At 53.1% G+C, this 19,278-nt stretch overlaps 2 protein-coding genes across 4 annotated transcripts in view; one reads left to right on the top strand and one right to left on the bottom strand.

The window, feature by feature from the left end:
- The window catches only part of SLC16A4 (solute carrier family 16 member 4), a 14,258-nt gene extending 13,021 nt beyond the window's left edge, over nt 1-1,237 (top strand). Inside the window, exon 9 of one of the 2 annotated variants that reach the window (XM_040085393.2) lies at nt 863-1,237. In XM_040085393.2, coding sequence (XP_039941327.1) covers nt 863-1,017 — 155 coding nt within the window. In that variant the 3' untranslated portion in view covers nt 1,018-1,237. The remainder of the gene's footprint in view (nt 1-862) is intronic. The other variant, XM_040085394.2, reaches the window with a different exon arrangement.
- On the bottom strand, nt 1,204-19,278 carry RBM15 (RNA binding motif protein 15). Of its 2 annotated transcripts, XR_005703963.1 has the most exons (3): nt 10,307-11,014; nt 3,073-3,244; nt 1,204-1,495 (listed from the first exon to the last, which is right to left on the bottom strand). XR_005703963.1 is itself a non-coding variant. In XM_040085391.1 (2 exons), exon 1 carries the CDS (start codon nt 19,276-19,278, stop codon nt 16,447-16,449), a length of 2,832 nt encoding a protein of 943 aa, XP_039941325.1. In that variant the 3' UTR covers nt 3,232-3,244; nt 16,384-16,446. The 2 variants fall into 2 exon arrangements, 1 of the variants encoding a protein (XP_039941325.1); XM_040085391.1 differs by lacking the exons at nt 1,204-1,495; nt 10,307-11,014 and adding an exon at nt 16,384-19,278 and having other exon boundaries at nt 3,232-3,244.

Below are 19,278 nucleotides of genomic sequence, written 5' to 3'. Positions count from 1 at the left end.
CCAGGACCTCAGGGTCCATCCTGTCCCCTCCTGGCTTTAAGGATGCCAGCCTGGGCCAGACCTGCTGGTTGGGTACACCCCAGGAGCCCGTGGGTGTCTGCACCCCGTGGGTGTCTCCGGGGGAATCGTATCTCCAGGGCAGCAGCAGGTCTGGCTCAGCTGATCCCACCCATCCCCACACCACCTTCGGGACTGGATCGGGGTTTTTCTGTGCAGCAGCATCTCCCACCACCTTGCGGGTTTTCGATTCAAAGAGAGGAATTCTCCACCTTTCAAAGGGCTGCCCAGACCTGAGATGATTTGCCTCCAAACCCGACACTTGGAGGTCACTTTAAAAGGCGACCTTTGTCCTCCAGAGATTCCTGAGGCTCAGCGGAATTCAGCTTTTCCTTTTAAGTCCTCCCAGAGCCACTTTTATCAAGTTCACTTCCAGCTCCTGGCCTGGGGTGTCTCCTGTTAGACAAGGTCTGCTCACAAGAAGACAGGGCTGGAGCACACAGGGGGTTTGCAGCCCAGATGTTGCAAATACCAGCACGTGCAAATCATCCCCTCAATCCAACGGGATCTTCCAGCAGCCACTTATTTAAACAGGGGGAAAAAAATAAAACGGGGGTTAAATTCAGTCAAATTAAACACCGCGTCCGCCACGAGGATCAAAGTTGGCTCGGGGAAAAATGACCTGCATGTCATTTCCTTGCAGGAAATGCTGCCCAGGAAGAGTTAAAATAATTTAAGGAAAATATCTGAGCAATTCTTAGATGAGCACACGCGTCCTTTGCCTCCCGCCCACCTCCCCAAATGATTTTTTTTTTTTTCACTGAGAAAAATCCCTCAGCTTTAATAACAACCTTCTCTCCTGCAGGGTGGCTCTATGACTACACCCAGACCTACGTCTGCTCCTTCCTCTTTGCTGGAGCCTGTGCTCTTATCTCACCTATTTCCTTCTTCTTCGAGCCTTCAGCCCAAAAATGGAAGCTAAAAAAAGCCAGTTTGAACAAGAGCCCCAGGTCTGGCTGAAGTTTTAAAGGCTGGGCTGTGATGGCATCTATGCTGGGAAAGCCGCTGCCCATACTGGGAATTATCAACAGCAGCAACGCTGAAAACTGGAATTTTTGGATGCCAGATTCAGTTTGTGTACCTGGATGTTTCTCCTGATTAAATCCATCTGAGAAATGCGGTGTGTGAAGCGTTACCTGACGGGAGAAATGCAGCCCAGGCCTGGGTTTTGCTGTGCTTTGCTGCTGAGCTGGGTTTTTCTGCCTCTTGTTGAATCCGCAGCCTGTCCTTCCCCACTCACCTCGTGGGAGCAGCCAGGGAGCTGAGGCAGAGAGATTTCAGCTCCTGTTCTCACACAGACAGCCCTGGGGAGGGACAGCAGCTCAGGGTGGCACTTCCATCAGGATCAGGTGCTCCAGGAACCCCTCTCTCTGGGGGGAGGATGCTGCAGCGGGGCCATTCCACCTCCCAGCGCCGTTACTGCCACAGCACAGAGGACCTGGAGGGTTTTTTAATCAAAAAACCACTTTTGATTAAAGCCAGAGCCACGGCGCAGCCACGTCAGAGACCAAAGCCACCCCTCTCCCCAAGCATCCAGAGAGCCCCAGGGATTCCGTGCACACACAAAGGCAGCTCCAGGGCTGAGCCTGGAGTCAACCAGCACCCCACAGATTGAACTTGGATGGGGTAAGACACAACACAGGAGCTTTGACTTCCCCTCCAGCAGTGAAGGTGTGAATTTTTGCATTATCACCAGGCATTTGCAATTATTATGTCAGCCTGGATTGCGACTCGTTCCAGCCATTTTTACTTTTCCCTTTTTTTAATTATTAATTATCCTATTTTTTTCTTCTCACCCCTTTTATTCCTCATCCCTTTTTTGATATTGAGGCAGCCAGAGAGTTGTTTCCCCTGTAGAAACACTCCTTGAAACTGCGAAACGTGTTATTTCGAGCTCAAAATTAGATGGTCGATATTTAATAAAAAGCTACAGAATATTGTAACAGTTTCAAGGAGCTCCACCACTGTCACAGGTAAGAAAGTCCTTCCGTAGATGATGGGCCAAATCCAGCAGTTACACATTTAATTACACAGTGCCAAAGAAACTGTGCTGAAATGAGGGGAAAATTACAGGGAATGGGGAATAGCAGTGCTACAAAAAAAATCATTTTTCATACGCTGTTTCACAGCTTCTCCCAGGAATCTGCAGGCAGAAAATGCAGATTCAGGAATGGTCCCTTTACACTGTAACCATCATCCCTTTACAGCTTCAACCTCAGCATCCACCGCCCCCTGGTTCGGATGGAGCAGTTAACATCTGCACCCAGGACAGCATCCCGAGCATTTCTGGCTAAGATTATTATTTCTGAAGTGTTTAAGGCACTGGGAGCTGAAGGGGGTGAATGGGTGCCACATTCAGCCAGTCCTGCACTGAGGCCTCAGCCAAGGCCTGCTGCAGCAGGGACGAAGCTTTCAATTCAAAAACGCGGGTTTTCACCTCTTGAAACAATCAAGTTCCTCACTCTCACCAAATCAAACACTGCCGGCTGCTGTAACAGGAATTACGTGGCAGCCTTGGCTTCAGGTTTTCCAATCCTAAAGCTTTAAACCCCCATTTATTCTGCATCTCCCGAAGGGCAGCTGAGCTTTTGGGAGTGGGACCAAAGGGAGCCACAGCAGCAGCTCCTCACCCTGCTGCTCCCACTCCACACAATTCCAACACCTTTCCCTCTGCTCTGCTCTCTCCCTCTGCTCAACGCAAGCCCTGTGATATTTTCACCTCTTCTGCCACCACGAAACAACTTGGCAGGGTGTGGTGTGCACACCTCCCCTCCAAACCTCCAGGCTCTTAGGGAGAGTCCTGCCCTGTCTCTCCATCGGACCAATGGCACCGATTCCTCACCCTTATTTAGCAAAATGGGAGTGCTTGTCCCCGCTCTCTTCCATCTGCAGAGGAGCAAACAGCTCAGGAGCTCCCATTTCCCACATCCCAGCCCATGGATGGGCACCAGCAGCCTTCATCTGCCCCCAGAACAACCCTGCACGGGCCAAGCGCCTTTCTCCAGCCACAATTACCTCTTGTCTATCCAAAACTGCTGAGGAAATCGATGCCCGCAATGAGAGACTCCTGCCAGGAGCCCTGCACCATCCTGGGAGGGGAGTGAAGAGTCTTCAAACCTTTGTCTTCCCACGGAGCAGGCCCAGGGTAAGGGCTGCAGGTCACACACGTCTCTGCTCACACCTCGTGCTGGGGAGGCAAGCACAGAACAGCTGCTTCAGTTCCCCTGGCAGCTCGGAAAGCCAAAGGCGTTTTATTTACAACACGTGCAAGAGAGGAAGCAGCAGGGAGCAGGATGGGAGCATCTGCCCCAGGAAGGTTTTCCCCATCCCCCTGAAGTCATCCCGCAAATCGCCTCCTAAAGCTGTTTCAGCGCAGCGCAGGGCGCGACAGGGCGTGTGGAGAAACGCAGGAGCTGCTGGGACACTAACGAGGTTAAAAGCTGCAGGCTGAGGTGGACTAGAAAATCCATTCTGTCCCTACACCCTTCACGGAATCCCAGGATCTTTAAGGTTGGAAAAGCCCTCCTGGCTCGTCCAGTCCCCAGCCCAGAGCGCTCCAAACCTCCCTGGGCAGCCTCTGCCAAGGCCTGGCCCCACGCTTTCCATGGGGGAATTATTCCTGAAAATTTTTCCCTTACTCAAAGGGAAATTTCCCTTACTCCCTCGCTCATCTGCAGCAGTAGAGAAAATCAGCAGGAATAGCTAAAAACGATCCTCAGCATAAAAAATGCTTCATTTAAAGGCAATGCCCTCCCAGCTATCCATCCTGGTCCTGGGAAAGCAGCAGAGAACCGGATCCCTCCTGCCTTCCAACCCTCGTGTGCCTCACATCTCCACACTCTGCACTGGAAAGAAATCACCAACAACCTCCTGGATCTCTCCAAGAAGATCATTTCACTCACAATAAATCAAACCCCTCGGAAAAGCAATGCCAATCTCAGCGCCGTGCCCTGAGCCACCTGGGGAAACATTTTTCCTGCCCAAGCTCATCCTTTGCACATGGGATAATACGTCATGGCCAGCTGGATCTCGATGGGAAACAGCATTTGGAAGAATTTGACCAGAATTCGTTGGTTTAAAATCTTCTAAAATACAAGGTGCAGAGAAAGCAAACACCAAAACAATTCTCCAAAGATCCAGCGACCTGCAGGGAACCAGAGCTGGCTGGAAGGAATCTGAGTGAGCAAAGGAACCCAAGAATAAACCTCCAGTTTGCACTGTACCCCAACAAAGAGCTGGTGCAACACCTAAAATTATTGGTTTTTTTCCAAAAAACCAACAATTTCACTGAGATAATTCGTTTTCTGAGCACCGACAGACAGAGGAGTGATACTCCGAATCCTGATGAATTTTAGCACCATATGCTTAAGAAAGCAAGAAGAAAACATGGAAGTGGCTTCTCCAACAAGACATGGCAGGGAAGGCTCACCCCTGGGTTGTGCCATCCCAACAGCCGGGCTGCAGGGGTGCCATCCTTCCTGGGCAGGAAATCCCGGCCCATTGCCAGCCAGGGATTTACTCCCAGGTGTAAGCCTGAAGGAGGAGCCTGAGCAGCCTCCAGGACCTGCTCCCAGTGCCCTTGGCAGGATTGATGGATGGGGTGGGCACCTGCTGGGTCTCAAACCCGCTGCAAGCGATGCCAGGATCAAAAAGCTGCTAAGGCTCAGCTCGGGGTGATCAAAGAACTCGGTGCAATCAGAGATCACTGCAGCCCCATTCCCACTGGAATTGTTTGGTATTATTCATTTATACAGTCATTGTACATCCCTGAGCGTCCTGGCTACCCGCTGCAGGTTTCCCTTCCTTGCTCTGTGTTCTGGGTCATTGAAAGGAAGGACAGAGCTCCTGGAACGTGGATTTAGGCATTTGAAAGTACACAAAATAAACCCCTCCCTGCCCCGCAGCCTCCGTGGTCAGGATGTGCCCTTGATAAAAAAAAACCATAATCTACTAAAAACCACAGCTGTGACTTTCCCAGCACTCCTCAGATGCCAACAGATAAACCCAGGCACTGGACACAGAGGAAGTTGATCCTGACGTTTATCATATAATAAGGAACAATCTTTATCTGGCAGTGAAATCCCCTCCAAGGGCTGGGCCGGGATTATTTCGGTTGTTTCTCCCTCTGGGTTTGCTTGGAGAGCTGCCTGGGAATCCCACACCCCCTCAGGGGCTGAGCCCAGGCTGAGGGGCAAGAACTCAGGGTTTGACCCAATCCCTGGGATCCCCTTTGAGCCCTTCCAGGGGTGGTTTGAAGCCAAACCCACTGCCAAGCCGCTCCTCTGCAGCACTGCCCCGCTCCCAGCACACTCCCTAACCACAGGGGGGAAAATCTCCAGCGTTTCCCATTTGAAAGGGGAACAAGAGGCTTTCTCACAGCTGTGGCAGCACAAAACACAGCCCAAAGTGCCTCAGCTGCCACCACTGCCGAGCTCGCTGTGTTTTACCTTAAGCCACATGAAAAGAGCCAAAAGCAGTTTAAAATAGCTGGGTAAGGATACGACAACAGAGCATTCCAGCAACAGGAAACCTGGCTGCTCTTCCCTCGCCCTGTTTGGCACACACCCCGGGGCCCGGGCTGTTTGCTCGCCCTCGCACACGCCGATAACAGGAACACTTTTTTTTTTGGTGCTGCTTTCCCTCCCTGCAGCCGTGTTTACCATGCAGAGCGTTATGAGGCTGCAATTCAGCAGAGCCTGAATGAAAAAGTTTCACTTCGGAGGAGCTGAAAGCCTTCGTAAGAGGTGGGAGTTCTTTGGAAATAATGAAAGTCTTTAGAGGTACAGTAATGGTTTTCACTGAAGTCCGTGGGAATTTATCAGACTCTAATGAACAGAAATTAGAGCAGATGTTGAAAACCCAGAAGTTTTAGCTTTAGCTGAGATCCTCATGGGAAAACTTTCCAGCCTGCAGAAACCACAAAGAGGATGGGAGCTCTTGCTCATGGCCATGGACAATTCCGGAAGTAATTAATGGGTCAAAGTCTCTTTTCCAAAGCAGACTTTGCCTCTGAAGCCACCACCAAGCTTTGCAAAACTTTCCCCTACAGATATCCCTCACGTGGGCAAGATAAAGCCAGGATTGTGCTCTGGAAGAAAGAGGCAAAGGGCATCTTCACAACACCCCAGGGATGAGGAGAACACCAATAAACTGAGCTCCAGCCCCTCAAGCCTTTGGACAAGCTGGAAAGGAGTCAGAGGGATGGGATTTCTGTGACTGGGCTCTTCCAAAAGAGATGGGATTTCTGTGACTGGGCTCTTCCAAAAGAGATGGGATTTCTGGGACTGGGCTCTTCCAAAAGAGATGGGATTTCTGGGACTGGGCTCTTCCAAAAGAGATGGGATTTCTGGGACTGGGCTCTCCCAGCAGGGATGGGATTTCTGGGACTGAGCTCTCCCAGCAGGGATGGGATTTCTGGGACTGAGCTCTTCCAAAAGAGATGGGATTTCTGGGACTGGGCTCTCCCAGCAGGGATGGGATTTCTGGGACTGAGCTCTCCCAGCAGGGATGGGATTTCTGGGACTGAGCTCTTCCAAAAGAGATGGGATTTCTGGGACTGGGCTCTTCCAAAAGAGATGGGATTTCTGGGACTGGGCTCTCCCAGCAGGGATGGGATTTCTGGGACTGGGCTCTCCCAGCAGGGATGGGATTTCTGGGACTGAGCTCTCCCAGCAGGGATGGGATTTCTGGGACTGAGCTCTCCCAGCAGGGATGGGATTTCTGGGACTGAGCTCTTCCAAAAGAGATGGGATTTCTGGGACTGAGCTCTCCCAGCAGGGATGGGATTTCTGGGACTGAGCTCTTTCAGCAGGGATGGGATTTCTGGGACTGAGCTCTTTCAGCAGGGATGGGATTTCTGGGACTGAGCTCTTTCAGCAGGGATGGGATTTCTGGGACTGAGATCTCCCAGCAGGGATGGGATTTCTGGGACTGAGCTCTTTCAGCAGGGATGGGATTTCTGGGACTGAGCTCTCCCAGCAGGGATGGGATTTCTGGGACTGAGCTCTCCCAGCAGGGATGGGATTTCTGGGACTGAGCTCTCCCAGCAGGGATGGGATTTCTGGGACTGAGCTCTCCCAGCAGGGATGGGATTTCTGGGACTGAGCTCTTCCAAAAGAGATGGGATTTCTGGGACTGGGCTCTCCCAGCAGGGATGGGATTTCTGGGACTGAGCTCTTCCAAAAGAGATGGGATTTCTGGGACTGGGCTCTCCCAGCAGGGATGGGATTTCTGGGACTGAGCTCTCCCAGCAGGGATGGGATTTCTGGGACTGAGCTCTCCCAGCCTCGAGCTGCTGTTGGGGTGCAGCTCTGGGTGCCATGAGGAACAGCAAAGCTGCTCTCAGACACCTGAGAGCTCAGAACATGCTGTGCCTCAGAGCCAGAGGGGAAAGCTGGGCTGGCACAGGTGGAACATGAGGTCTTAGAATCACAGAACCCTGGAATGGTTTGGGTTGGAAGGAATCTTAAAGCTGATCTTGGTCCTCTCCCTACCATGGCAGGGACACCTCCCACTGTCCCAGGCTGCTCCAAGCTCCGTCCAGCCTGGCCTTGGACACTTCCAGGGATCCAGGGGCAGCCACAGCTGCTCTGGGCACCCTGTGCCAGGGCCTGCCCACCCTCACAGGGAAGGATTTCTTCCAATATCAACCCCAAATTTCCCCTTTTTCACATGAATCCACTCCCCTTTGTCCTGTCACTCCGGTTCCCGATGAAGAGTCCCTCCTGTATTCTTGTACAGTCTTGTCTTCACCCCCCCAAGAGGAGCAGCAGGAGAAACATCAACATCCTCTTTCCTCACCACGTGCTCCCCACAAACCTCAACGGCAGCAGCTCGGGTGGTTCAGGACCTCATCCTGCCCTGAACCTCTGCCCAGGTCAGAGCTGGAGCAACAACCAAAGCAATCCCTCGGCCAAGGGGGCTGCAAACACCTCCATGGCCCAAAGGACATCTCCTCTCCGTGGGCAAAGAGCTCAGCAACCACCCTGGGAGAGCTCCCTCACTCAAACCCTTCTGCAGCCCTCGTGTGCCCCCAGACACACATTTGTGTCCTCAGCCCCATCTAAGATGTGCAATTGTCCAGCCTGGAAATGCAGCACATGCATCTGAAAGGAAACACTGGCTGGAGGATGCAAGCGCTCGCCTGCAGAAACGCCAGGGAAAGCTGCCAGCTCGGGGCTGGGTCAAGCTGTGTGCATTGCTAAACCTTGGCCTGACCTATCACTGGATCTGGGGACAGGAAATACTGAGGAGAGCTAAAAATCTCCAGCCTGATCTTCAGATGCAATTGCAGAACTGCGTACGAAGGTCAAGGCAGGCAGATAAGGAGGTGAAACAGCAGTGACCCACAATTAATCTACAGCTCATGTGCTCGTCGTGGAGCCAACCACATCCCATCCCCACCCTGGGACAACACACACGAGCTCAAACCCAAGAGCCTGGGCACAGGAGCCGGGCTGGGAGGTCACAACTCCTTAATGCACAGCAACAGCAGCATGTTTGACAGCATCCACACCCCCAAACGAGCTCCAACGTTTAATTAACACATCCCTGGAGCGGGATACAGAGGGGGGAAAAAGAACAGTCAACCTTTGTGCCACCATCCTCTGCTCCTGCCACCTCCATCAGCACGTGGATGAACAGCAGGAAGCTCCTGTCAAAGCCACCACAGCACGTGCAGCTGAGCCGCTCCCTGAGAGCTCACTCTGCCTTAGGAGCTCAGCTCACCCAGTGCTCAAGGCAGCTCTAATTGCACTCAGGCACGGGGCTCCGAGCCAGGAACCGCAGGAGACACAACGGGAATCACAAAGACATCAGCCCAAGAGTTCTTCCAGTGCTCTGCCTGTTTGACCGAACCCTTTTCGGTCTTTGCCCCGGAGCCGGGGACGCGAGGCGGGAGCGTATCCTCCAAGAGCATTTGCCATTTCAGAGTAAACCAGCAGCGTGAGGCCGACACAAGCTCGTTATTGGCCGAGAGCAGAATCTGGGCCATCTGATGGTTTAAACTTATTAATTCAGCTGCAGCTGGTAAAAGCACAGTCCTAAAAAAATGTGTGAATTCAAATAACCGGCTCCCATCTAATCCGCTCGCCTCGCGCTCTGCTGCAGTGCAGTTAATTAAATGGTTCTCGTTATAAATCCACTTTCCCCAGAAGTCTCATTAGCCAAATTAATATGATGCATATAGAGCACTTAACCCTTCCAAGAGACTGCTTTTAACAACATCCTGGCTCTACCTGGCCACTGGAGCACCCCTCGAAGCCCTTCAGAAGGCTGAGGGACAGACCCAGCACCCGAAAAACAACTCGTTAGCACAAAGCGACCGCAGGAGAACCGTCCCACAGCACATCCCACCACACCTCCCAGTCCCTGCAATAAATGCATGATGAAAAGGAGACAGGGAACCATCTCCCAGTGAAACAGATTGAAATCTGACTCAGGGAGGCAGAACTCTGCTGGAACAGCCACGGACACTTCGAAGCACTTCCCTAAAAGAGGGATAGTGCCCCAGCGCTGACACAAACACCTGGATACCTGAGCAGGTGACCAGCTTGCCAAAAAGATCCCCTTTTTTGGGGTACACTGGCAGATCACCCATGTCCTGCCAGCATCGAGCCCCCGGCCCAGGCAGAGGGGCTGAAACACATCTCCCATTGCTGCCACCAGCCCCACACCTATTGCACAACACTTCAAAGGAGATTCAGAGGTTGTATCTCAACAGCACAAGGAACACATTGCAAAAAGTAGGAATTTTTAACTACAAATACCAACTTCTAGAAGAAAAGGCATCTCCTGAGTCTCCCCTCTCCAATACCTTTCCCTCATAACCAGCAATAGCTACAATTGCTCCCATTTACAACAAAAAGCTTCACTGAAATTATTACACCAGCATCCCACCAACACGGAAAAATTTGCCCAATCGTTGGCTTGGCTTTCCTTATCAACAAACACAAATTATAAACGCTACTCTGGGTTAAAGCAGCGTTAATTCAAGCAGTTCATGAAGTCAAAATAACAGCTCCAGCCTGCCAAGCTGAGAACACGTGCACGGCCCTGTTTCCTAACGGGACCCCCCAACAAACAGGGAAGCAAATCCAAGAGTGGGCTCCTCCGCTCCCATTCCCGAGGAATGACCGAAGGAAACACAGTTAGTAAGCATCAACAAACTGGAGAACTCAAGACAACAAAAGGCGAACAACAATCTTCTTTTACATTCCAAACTCAGTCCAACCTCTTTCCGGCCCCTTACCTGTCTCAGGGGTTTACACAGCGCTTTGCCCCGGGAACTGACACCTCGCAGAGCACAACGGCGGCGTCCGTCGGCCGAGAGGAATCTTGCAGCCAAGCAAAGATCCTGCCCGGCTGCAGGGGGTCATCCACGGAGGTCAGAGCACGCCAAGGCAAACAGGGCAAGCTGCCCTTCGAGGTGTCTCCACGGCACGTCACGAGGATTCTACCACGAGCACGAGGCGGGAGCTCCTGGAGCCGGCGACGCAGCGGCGGCGGCTTCCTCTCGACGGCCGCGGTCCTCAGGGCGGCAAACGCGGAGCTGCGCTCCCACACGGGAACATCCTTCCGAAGCTCAGGAGGAGCCCCCGGGACAGGAGAACTACGGCACACAACGTTTTTTTTCGGGCCGCCTCCGGCTTTTCCTCTCCCCATCTGTACTACAGCGGGAGTGAGTGGCGCGGAGCGCGCGGCGGGGCCGGGACGCGAGCAGGGCGCATGCACATCCGAGGCGTGTGGAACCACTGGCTTCAGAACCGGTCAAAATTAAGGCACTGAGACACCACGCAAAGGTTTAAAATTACCGCCTCCAGCTCTCAGGAACTCTTCATCCGTTCAGCACTAAAACCCACAACTGCTGAAAAGCCCCTGGAGATGGAGGAGCGCCTCGCGTGCGGCAGGAAAGGCTTTATTAACGGCATTTAAACACTTTTAAGGACTCATTTCTCTTTTTCTTTTTTTTTTGGCAATTTTTGGTGCAAAGGTTTTTACGTGCAAGATTCAAAGCAATCTCAAAACTCTTTTTTTTTTTTCTTCCAAATTAAAAAAAAAAAACACAAAAAACCCAAAAAAACAACAACAACAAAAAAAAAACCAAGAATCAAAACTAAAGGCAAACGTGTTGGGTGAACGAAATAAATCAAGAGAACTTAAAATTCAGGAACTCCAGCTCTTCCGACCAGCGAAGCCCCAGACTTGGCCACCGTTCCGAGGCGCAGGGCGGTCGCTCCCCCGCTTTCTTGCGTGCCAGCAGCAGCACCGCTGCCCCGTCCCGCTGAGGAGAAACGCAGCAAGCGACCCCTCCGTCACTGCAAACGCGGGGGGCCGCAGCAAGGCCATCAGATACAATTCTTCTGACTGGTACCACAGGTCGATCAACGCGAAAAGTGTCGGTGCTCTCTCTCCCTGCTTCTTGCTCAAGACCCACAACTATCAGCTCAATTGGGCAGCAGCAGCAGGAACCCCTCCGCTGCCGACACAGGGGCCAAAACGTTTGTCGTCAATTCACTTCCAGGCAGAAAAACCATTTTCCTCAAAAGAAACAATTTATTTAGAATGAAACAAAATCAGCTCAACTGTGAGCGCATGTTTGAGTGACAGCTACTTTCAAGCTGTGTGAGCCATAAAAAGGGTATTCCTTTACTTTTCCAGCAATCTTGTGTACACAGCACAAAGCAAAGAGGTCATTTTTTTTTTTTTTTTTCCACTTAAAACACGGGCATCGGCATCACAATAGCAGATACACAACTTTTTTTTTTTTTTTTTTTTAAAGCTGCCATTTTAGTAAAATGCACAAATACTAAACAGATAAGCTTTCTTCCACCAGGAGGCCCATGTAAATTCCACATAAGCCACAGCTTCTCTTCCCAAAGGTCCATTAGAGCTTGGTATCCCATGCGGTTGTCTTCTGCAGTCCACCAGATTTGCTTGCAGGAGGGGGAAAAAAAACGTTATTTCAATACAAATGTGTACACCAGCTTTGGGGTTTCCCCCTCCCTACATTATACAGATGAACATAAAGATCTACGAGGCCTTTCTGAATATTCTACCCGGACTTCAAAGAGCACCAATACCACCCACGGCCGTGAAACCTCGGAATGAAGTCGCCTTCTAGGGATAGATGCAAAACAAGTAGTGCAGGGCTTCTTTTGGACCAGGATTAAACTAGGCTTACAGTACTGATGATCACTCAGCTCGCAATAACACTTGATGGGGCACATTGAAATCATTAACCAGGAGAAAAACCAACCTAATTCTGGCTAATTCGGTTGATTTTCCTCACTGGGTATTTCCTGAAGGCAACTTATCAACAAAACCATGAAATGTAGTGTTACACAGCTCTTCTGCTCCCGTTTTGCTGCGCAGCTCTAACAGCAGACAATGCCAATGTTAAAAGGTCAAATCAAAGACACGCCCAAGATAATTTAAAATTGTTACTATTCAAGTCGTATCGCCTAGCCATCGTTTCCACACAATCAGAACCGCGGGAAGATGAATATTCAAACGAACCACTCTCTGCACCGCCCGCTCTGCTTTCAGCCTGATACAAAAACCACCTCATCGTTCAGTCGATCAATCATTGGAATATCTGTCCTTCGGTGCTTTTAAAAATAAACAGGGGGGCAAGGGGGAAAGAACCCCAAAAGCTCTAGAGCCACATGGCAATCATTTCCTCCCCTCGGGGTACACAGCACTCCCCAGGAGCGCTGCCCTCAACACTGTTTTGCTTAGAGCCAGGAACCACCATTTTCCAAGCCATTTTTCCCTGAGTCCTCAAGCGTTTTTGAACTTGGCTTCACAATTTTGATGCGCTCCTCCTTCCCGTCAATACCTCAGGCCTTTCACCTCAGTTATCATCAACCAGAGGGTTCCGAAACCCACGCAAGAAATTAAAACCCGCTCTTCACAAAACTCGGCTCTCCGCAGAGGCCGAGAAAATCGTCACCAAAATATTCCGTCTTTAACATCCTTGCAGGAAACAAAAGAGAGAGAGGGCAAGGTTTGTCTGCCTGGCAATAGTGGCCTTTTCTCTCTGCGAGGCTGACAAGGATGTGTTGGTATTTGCGCCCCTAAAACCTCTGGATTGAGGATAACCTCGGTGTTCCCGTGGCAGCAGCTCGGCGGGAGCAAACAAAGCCGCTGGCCGGAGGCCAAGGAAGTTGCGCAAAGTTTCCAATTGAAAGAAATAAAACAACAAACTAAAATCTCAAACAAAGCTACGAGTCATTTGAGGTTCTTTCCCCCCCAAGCATAAAGCACAAGGATGAAATGATTCAGGAAAAGGACATCCTTTTTCCAGGCTAATTCAACGCACTAACGAAACAGAAGAACCACCAGCTGCACACAAGGTCGGGAGGGAATACTGAGCTCTCGCCAGAGCAACGTAACGCCAGACACAAGGAGAGAGCCAACAGCTGCTACGTCTGGGTTGCTCTACACACAGTGGTATCACCCACGGGCTTCTAAACCTTCAGCCCTGGCCAAGCTGACTTCAGTGGACAGCTGTTCCCATGGGGAACTCCTCGGACCAAGGAGGAGAGCAGAGCCTGCCCCGCTGCGCCGGCCGGGACGGCAGCGCGGGAACTCAGCGCTGGCAAAAGAAAGCTGCCAAAGTGTTGCCACAAGAACCCTCGAAGGGTGTTAACATCCTTGCTTACAAAACAGAGCAGCGACCACAAATAAACCAGATCCAAAGAAGTGGGTGCTCCATTAAATAAGGAACCAGGAAACCTGGAGTCAAACACAGCTCAGCTGTTCCTTCTCGCCCTCCAGCACAGCACAATTTAACAGCCGGTGGCAGGTGGAACCACCGCGATTTTCCAAGGGAAAATGGAAGTGCACCTAGCGTGCTCTTCCCAAAAGGCTTCCCAAACCAAGCTGGCTTTGACAAGCTACGTTGACCCCAAGTTTTATGCGTTTTTAAGCAGGTGCCTGCTGCGGATCAGCGGAACAAACGCTGCTCTCCGTGACTTTAAATGTCCAAAGCAAACTTTAGTGCTTTTTCTCTTCCCGGTTTTGGGCAGATTTAAATTCCCAGCTGTTCAATCTGTTTCCTAGAAAACTCTTGCAAGCGATTTCTGTGAGATGAAATGAGAAAACTCCCTCTGAACGCAAGCAGCGCTTGCAGCATTGATCACGTGCTGACACACAACAGGCACCTGCTCCAATTAAAACATTCTTTGCAGTAAGTGGTGAACACGCTGTATCTGCTTAAACACAGTGATTTGCATTTTCGGTGTCATTCCCAAAAATTCTCGTTGTTAATAGTAAGCTGAACAGCTGAACTCTGCCATCTCTTACATTCACGTTGAATGAAGGACAACCCAGGAATTCTGGATTTTACCCTCAAATTTAAGAGCATTAAATGAGGCTTTCACCTTTTCATGCAGAAAGAAAAGCAGCTATAAAAACAAAATCTGTGTTTAAGAGATGCTGCCACATTGGAATTCTCAGTTCACCCATGATGTTTGGGATACTGGATCCACTCATTCTGGGCAGATAAAGGAATCAAAGCTCTCTTAAACCACAGCCATCTCTGCCAAGTGGTTCAGTAACAAAAAAAATTCCTATTTTTGTGACAGAAACTCAAGCAAGTTCAGTTACACCCTTAAAATACATTCAAGACATTTCCTCCTTCATCTCCCATTCGCATCCTATTCCACACTTTGAATTTGATTTTTGCTGTGCACGTTATAACAGAAATTAACTCATGCCTGTATCAATTATCCAAGGAATCTCTTGGAGCATGGACTGAGCGAGGCAGCATCGCTTCTCTGTTGCCCAAATCCCTGAAAACATGGCTAAGTGCAAGACTACATTCTGGGTTTAAGTGCAAGATTACAATTTTGGGGCCTGTAAAGAGACACAGTGAGATTTACACTTCAGTTTAGAAGCTGCTGCAACATCCTTTTGGTTGGTAAACAGAGTATCATGGAATTACATCCCATCAGGGTTTGAGAGCCCTTCTTCCCTCCTAAATGCCTGGATTACCAAAAGTGGCTGAGACAGCTGGAGAAAAGTGCCCAATGATTAGGGAAAAATAAGAAAAAATTAACTATGTTCTTTGGGAAAAAAAACCAAAACAACCTGCAAACTGTTTCATCCTTGAATCACAGTAACAAGAGCTCAAACCTCGGCATCTCAGAGTATTTTTAATATTCCTCCAGGATGCTAACACCACTTTACTCCAGGTGCCCATGACAAACCCCATGCAATGCCCGCTGCACGCTGTACCTGAAAAGTCCCTAGCAGACAGCAGTTCCTTGCTATTAACAAAGAGGTAAAATGTTAATGAGAACTTTTATGTAATTAAATTATCACAGAATGAAAAGCATCTCTGGAGAGAAGCACTTACTTGCTCAGTTTGCACTGTGGAACCAGACCCCACTGAACCTGCAACTGTTGGAAAACAAAACAAAAAAACAAAACCAAAGGGAAAAAAAAAAAAAGAAGGCAATAAAACCAAAACCTCACAATAGAACTCAAGTTCTCCTTAAAGCACCTCCTTGTTTCCTGCACACCAGAGTGAGCACAAGACATTCCTGGTTTGCAACAAAGTCCTCAGCTCTTCACCAAACCTCCTCACTGCTACAAACCCAAAGTGCAGATATGGGATACACTGGGAAATCAGGGAAATACACCTGGTAAAAAACCCAGTTTCAGTGCATGCACCTGGGGGGCTGGATGAAAAAAGGAATCCCTTTCCAAAAAGGAATTCAGTGTTCTGCTGCGTACCCGAGAGCAGCTGCTGCTCACCTGAAAAACGTCAACCTCGAGCCACGCGACTCAAAAACAGGGAAACCACTGCGGCTCCCGAGGGAAAGGATCCCATGGGCCAAAGGGCCGCTGGCCTGAGGCCAACATGGAATTTCAAGGGCTCAAAAGAGGAGCTGACACCAGTCTGTTATTAAAGTGTGGTTTCCCACTTCCACTGAGTGCTTCAAATCTGATCTGTTTGGTTCAGAGCTCTCTCGAGGACGAGCTCTTGGGACTTGCTTTAAAATACATGAAATGAAAAAAGGACATGAATCTAAATTAAGAAGACAGGAGTTTTTCTTTCCCCCTTCCCCCCCCCTCCCCCCCCCCAGTTTTTCTTATTTTTTTCTATTTTCTGTAAATCAAAGCAGGCTGAGCCTCCCTGCTGTCCCCACCGATAGGGAATTCTCAAAATATCCTATTCACGCTACTCCTAACCGACCTCTCTGGCTTCTACCTTTATAGAAAAATGTAGTAACAGAAAATCGGGCTGGGAAAATCACCTACAAACAAAGATCTATTTAAAATAACAACAGGGCTGGCTAAGGCTGTATCCCATAGCACCTGGCACACGCTGGAGGGGCTGCATGGAGGAGTAGGCAGGGTTGGGAACAGAACACGAGGGCCTTAGGACGCCCCACGGACAATGATCATGACCAGATAGTCGTCCTCTGATTTGGCCAATGCCTTGGCCGTGGAGTCCAGGAACTGCTGGGAGAAATCGCAGGGCGGAAAGGCGTGCAGGACCCCGCTGTTCTCCTTGTCTTTGTTCCCCCCCACAGGAAGGCTGATCACCCCAGCAGCCTGCTTTTGCTTTAGGTAGGACACCAGATTCCTGAGCGGCCTCTGCGTGGAGGTGGTGGCGGCCTCGGCGGCCCCGGCTGCGGAGCGGGCGTCCGAGGCGCCGGGCACGGCCAGAAGGATGGCGTATCCCTTGGGACCCGCCACCTTGATGCGCCGGTTGACCTCGTCCAACTTGGGCTGGTCCAGACGGAGGCGTTGGGTGATCTTGAGCTGAGCCACTTTCCCCCCAGTCGCTCCCTCCACGAGGAGGCTGCTGGCGACTCCGAGGTCCCCCTGGAGCAGGTGCATGTTGGACGGGAAGTTGCTGTTCTTCAGCAGGAGCATCCCCTGCCAAGCCAGGCACAGCTTGGGCGCTGCCCCGGCCTGCGCCGCTCCGTCCTGCTGCTGTTTCTGGGGAGGAGGTTTGAGCCGGGAGCCTCCGCCGCCTCCCTCCGCCGCCCGCTCGTCCTTTTTGGCCGGACTTTTGCACTCCTGGGCGGCGGCGGCGGCGCGATGCTTGCGCTCCCGCTCCGCCGAATTCTTGCGGTCTCGCTTTTCGTTCTGCCCCCGCTCCAGGCTGCCCCGGCGGGACTCCCGGATGGGGGAAGGTCGCTCCAAGAGGAGCAAGCGGGATGAGCGCTCTGGGTCGTTACCGTAACGCTCCCGGCCTCCGAGGAGATCGGGGCTGCGGTCCGGGGGAGAGGTTGTGGCCAAGCAGTGGCGCTTTCGGGAGGAAGAGGAGCGCTCGCTGTCGGGGGAACGGTCCAAGTGCCGGCCTCCATCCTCTGCCAGCCTCCGTTTCCTAGGCTGATCCCTACTGCTCCCGCCCAGCTCCCTCTCCCCGCGGTCCCGCTCCAAGGACCACCCATCCCGGCGGCGCTCCAGGCTTTCCAGCGGGTCATAGGCAGCTGCTCGATTACTCCGGTCCCGCACAGGGGGCGGCGGGGGCACCCACTCTGTCTCGGGATAAAGGTCTCTGTCACGGTCTCTATAGAGCAACGGTGGCGTCCTGTCCCGGGCCCCCCGGAGAGGGTCGGGGGGGGCTCCCCGGTGAGCCCCAAAAGCAGCCGCCTCCGCCACGAGCTCGTAATGAGCCGGGGGCGGCAAGGGCAGGGGCTGCAGGTAGGGCTGCTGGTACCGATGCTCCGTGTCGGCAAAGTCCACGCGGAGCCGGCGATCCGGCCCCCCCAGGGGGAAGCCCCGCATGTGGGTGCAGGCCGCCTGCGCCGCGTCCAGGCTCTCGTACTGGATATAGGCCCAGGAATCCCCTTTGCGGTAATCGATGGTGCGGATGGTGCCAAACCGATCAAACTCCCTGGCCAGGGCGGCCAAGGGCACCCAGGGCCCCAGGCCGCCCACCCAGAGCCGGGTGGTCGGGGTGGCCTTCCCGTACCCGATCTTGATGGGGTTGCGCAGCAGCACCTTCCCTGACATGGCCAACTTGGCCCTGTGCGCCATGTCCAGATTCTCGAACTTAAGAAACCCGTAGGTGCTGGTCTGCCCGCGCCCCGGCCTCTTGATGTCCACCTCGGTGATGACCCCGAAACGGTCAAACGCTCGCCGCAAGTCCGACTCGCTCACGGTGATGTCCAGGTTGCCCAGGAACAGCGTGCGGTTGGCTCTCTGGTCATCCTCGGGGCTGATCTCCTCCTCGCCGGCCGCTCCGGCGCCTCCTCCTCCTCCTCCTCCGCGGAATCCCCCGGCCGCCGCCACGCCGGCCACGCGCTCCAGCCCGTAGGCCGGCCGCACCCGCGCCTCGTAGAAGCCGCCGTAGTCCCGCTCCCTCTCCAGCTCCCTTGGCAGCGGCGGCGGCGGCGGGAGCCGGCCCAGGGCGAGCTGCTGCAGCCGGTAGTCGCGGTATCCCAAAGCTCCGCCGCCGCCCGCCGGGGACAGCGCCCGCTGAGCGGCCCCGGCCGGCGGGTGCCGCACGGCCGCCGCCACCGCGCCGACCGCCGCCGCGCCGTAGGGAGACTCTTTGTCCAGCAGCGCCGGGGAGCGGCTGCTGCGCCGGCGGCCACTGCCTCCGCCGACATAGACGGCCTCGATCTTGAGCGGGCGGTCGTAGAGCACGAGGCGGCCGCGGGCGTGCTTGGCGGCGCGCGCGTCCTCGGGCCGCCGGAAGTTGACGAAGGCCACGCGCTCGTCGGCGGCGCCCGCGCCGGGCGGCAGCCGGCTGATCTTGACGCTCACGTCGCCGAAGCGCTTGAACTCGTGGAAGAGCCCGTCCTCCACCGCCTCGTCGCTCAGCGCCGAGCCCAGCTCGCTGATCTTCAGCGTCTTGTACTCGCCGCCGCCCGGCTCCGACGAGGAGGACGAGGAGGAGGCGGCGGCGGCGGCCGCCCGCGATTCTCCGCCGCGGCTGCTGCTGCTCCGCGACGCCTCCGCGGTTTTACCGCTGTAACCGTGCCGGCCCCCGCCGCCCGCGGCCGCCGCCGAACCGGTCTCGTACTCGCGGCTGCCGGCGCGGCCGCCCTTGTCCGCGTGGGCGCCGCGCCGGCCGCTCCCGCTGTTGCTCTCGCTGGACGCCGCCGCCGCTTTCCCGCCGTTGGAGCCGCCGCCTCCGCCGGACGAGCCGCTCGGCTTCTTGCTGCCGCGCGAGGAGGAGGAGGAGGACGCCGAGTCCTCGCCGCCCCGGGAGCGCTTGGCCTTGGCGGGCGAGCGCTCCTTGCCCTTCAT

This window comes from Hirundo rustica, chromosome 24, assembly GCF_015227805.2.
Source record: "Hirundo rustica isolate bHirRus1 chromosome 24, bHirRus1.pri.v3, whole genome shotgun sequence".
Taxonomy (NCBI): domain Eukaryota; kingdom Metazoa; phylum Chordata; class Aves; order Passeriformes; family Hirundinidae; genus Hirundo; species Hirundo rustica.
This window is presented reverse-complemented; position numbering and strand designations above follow the sequence as displayed.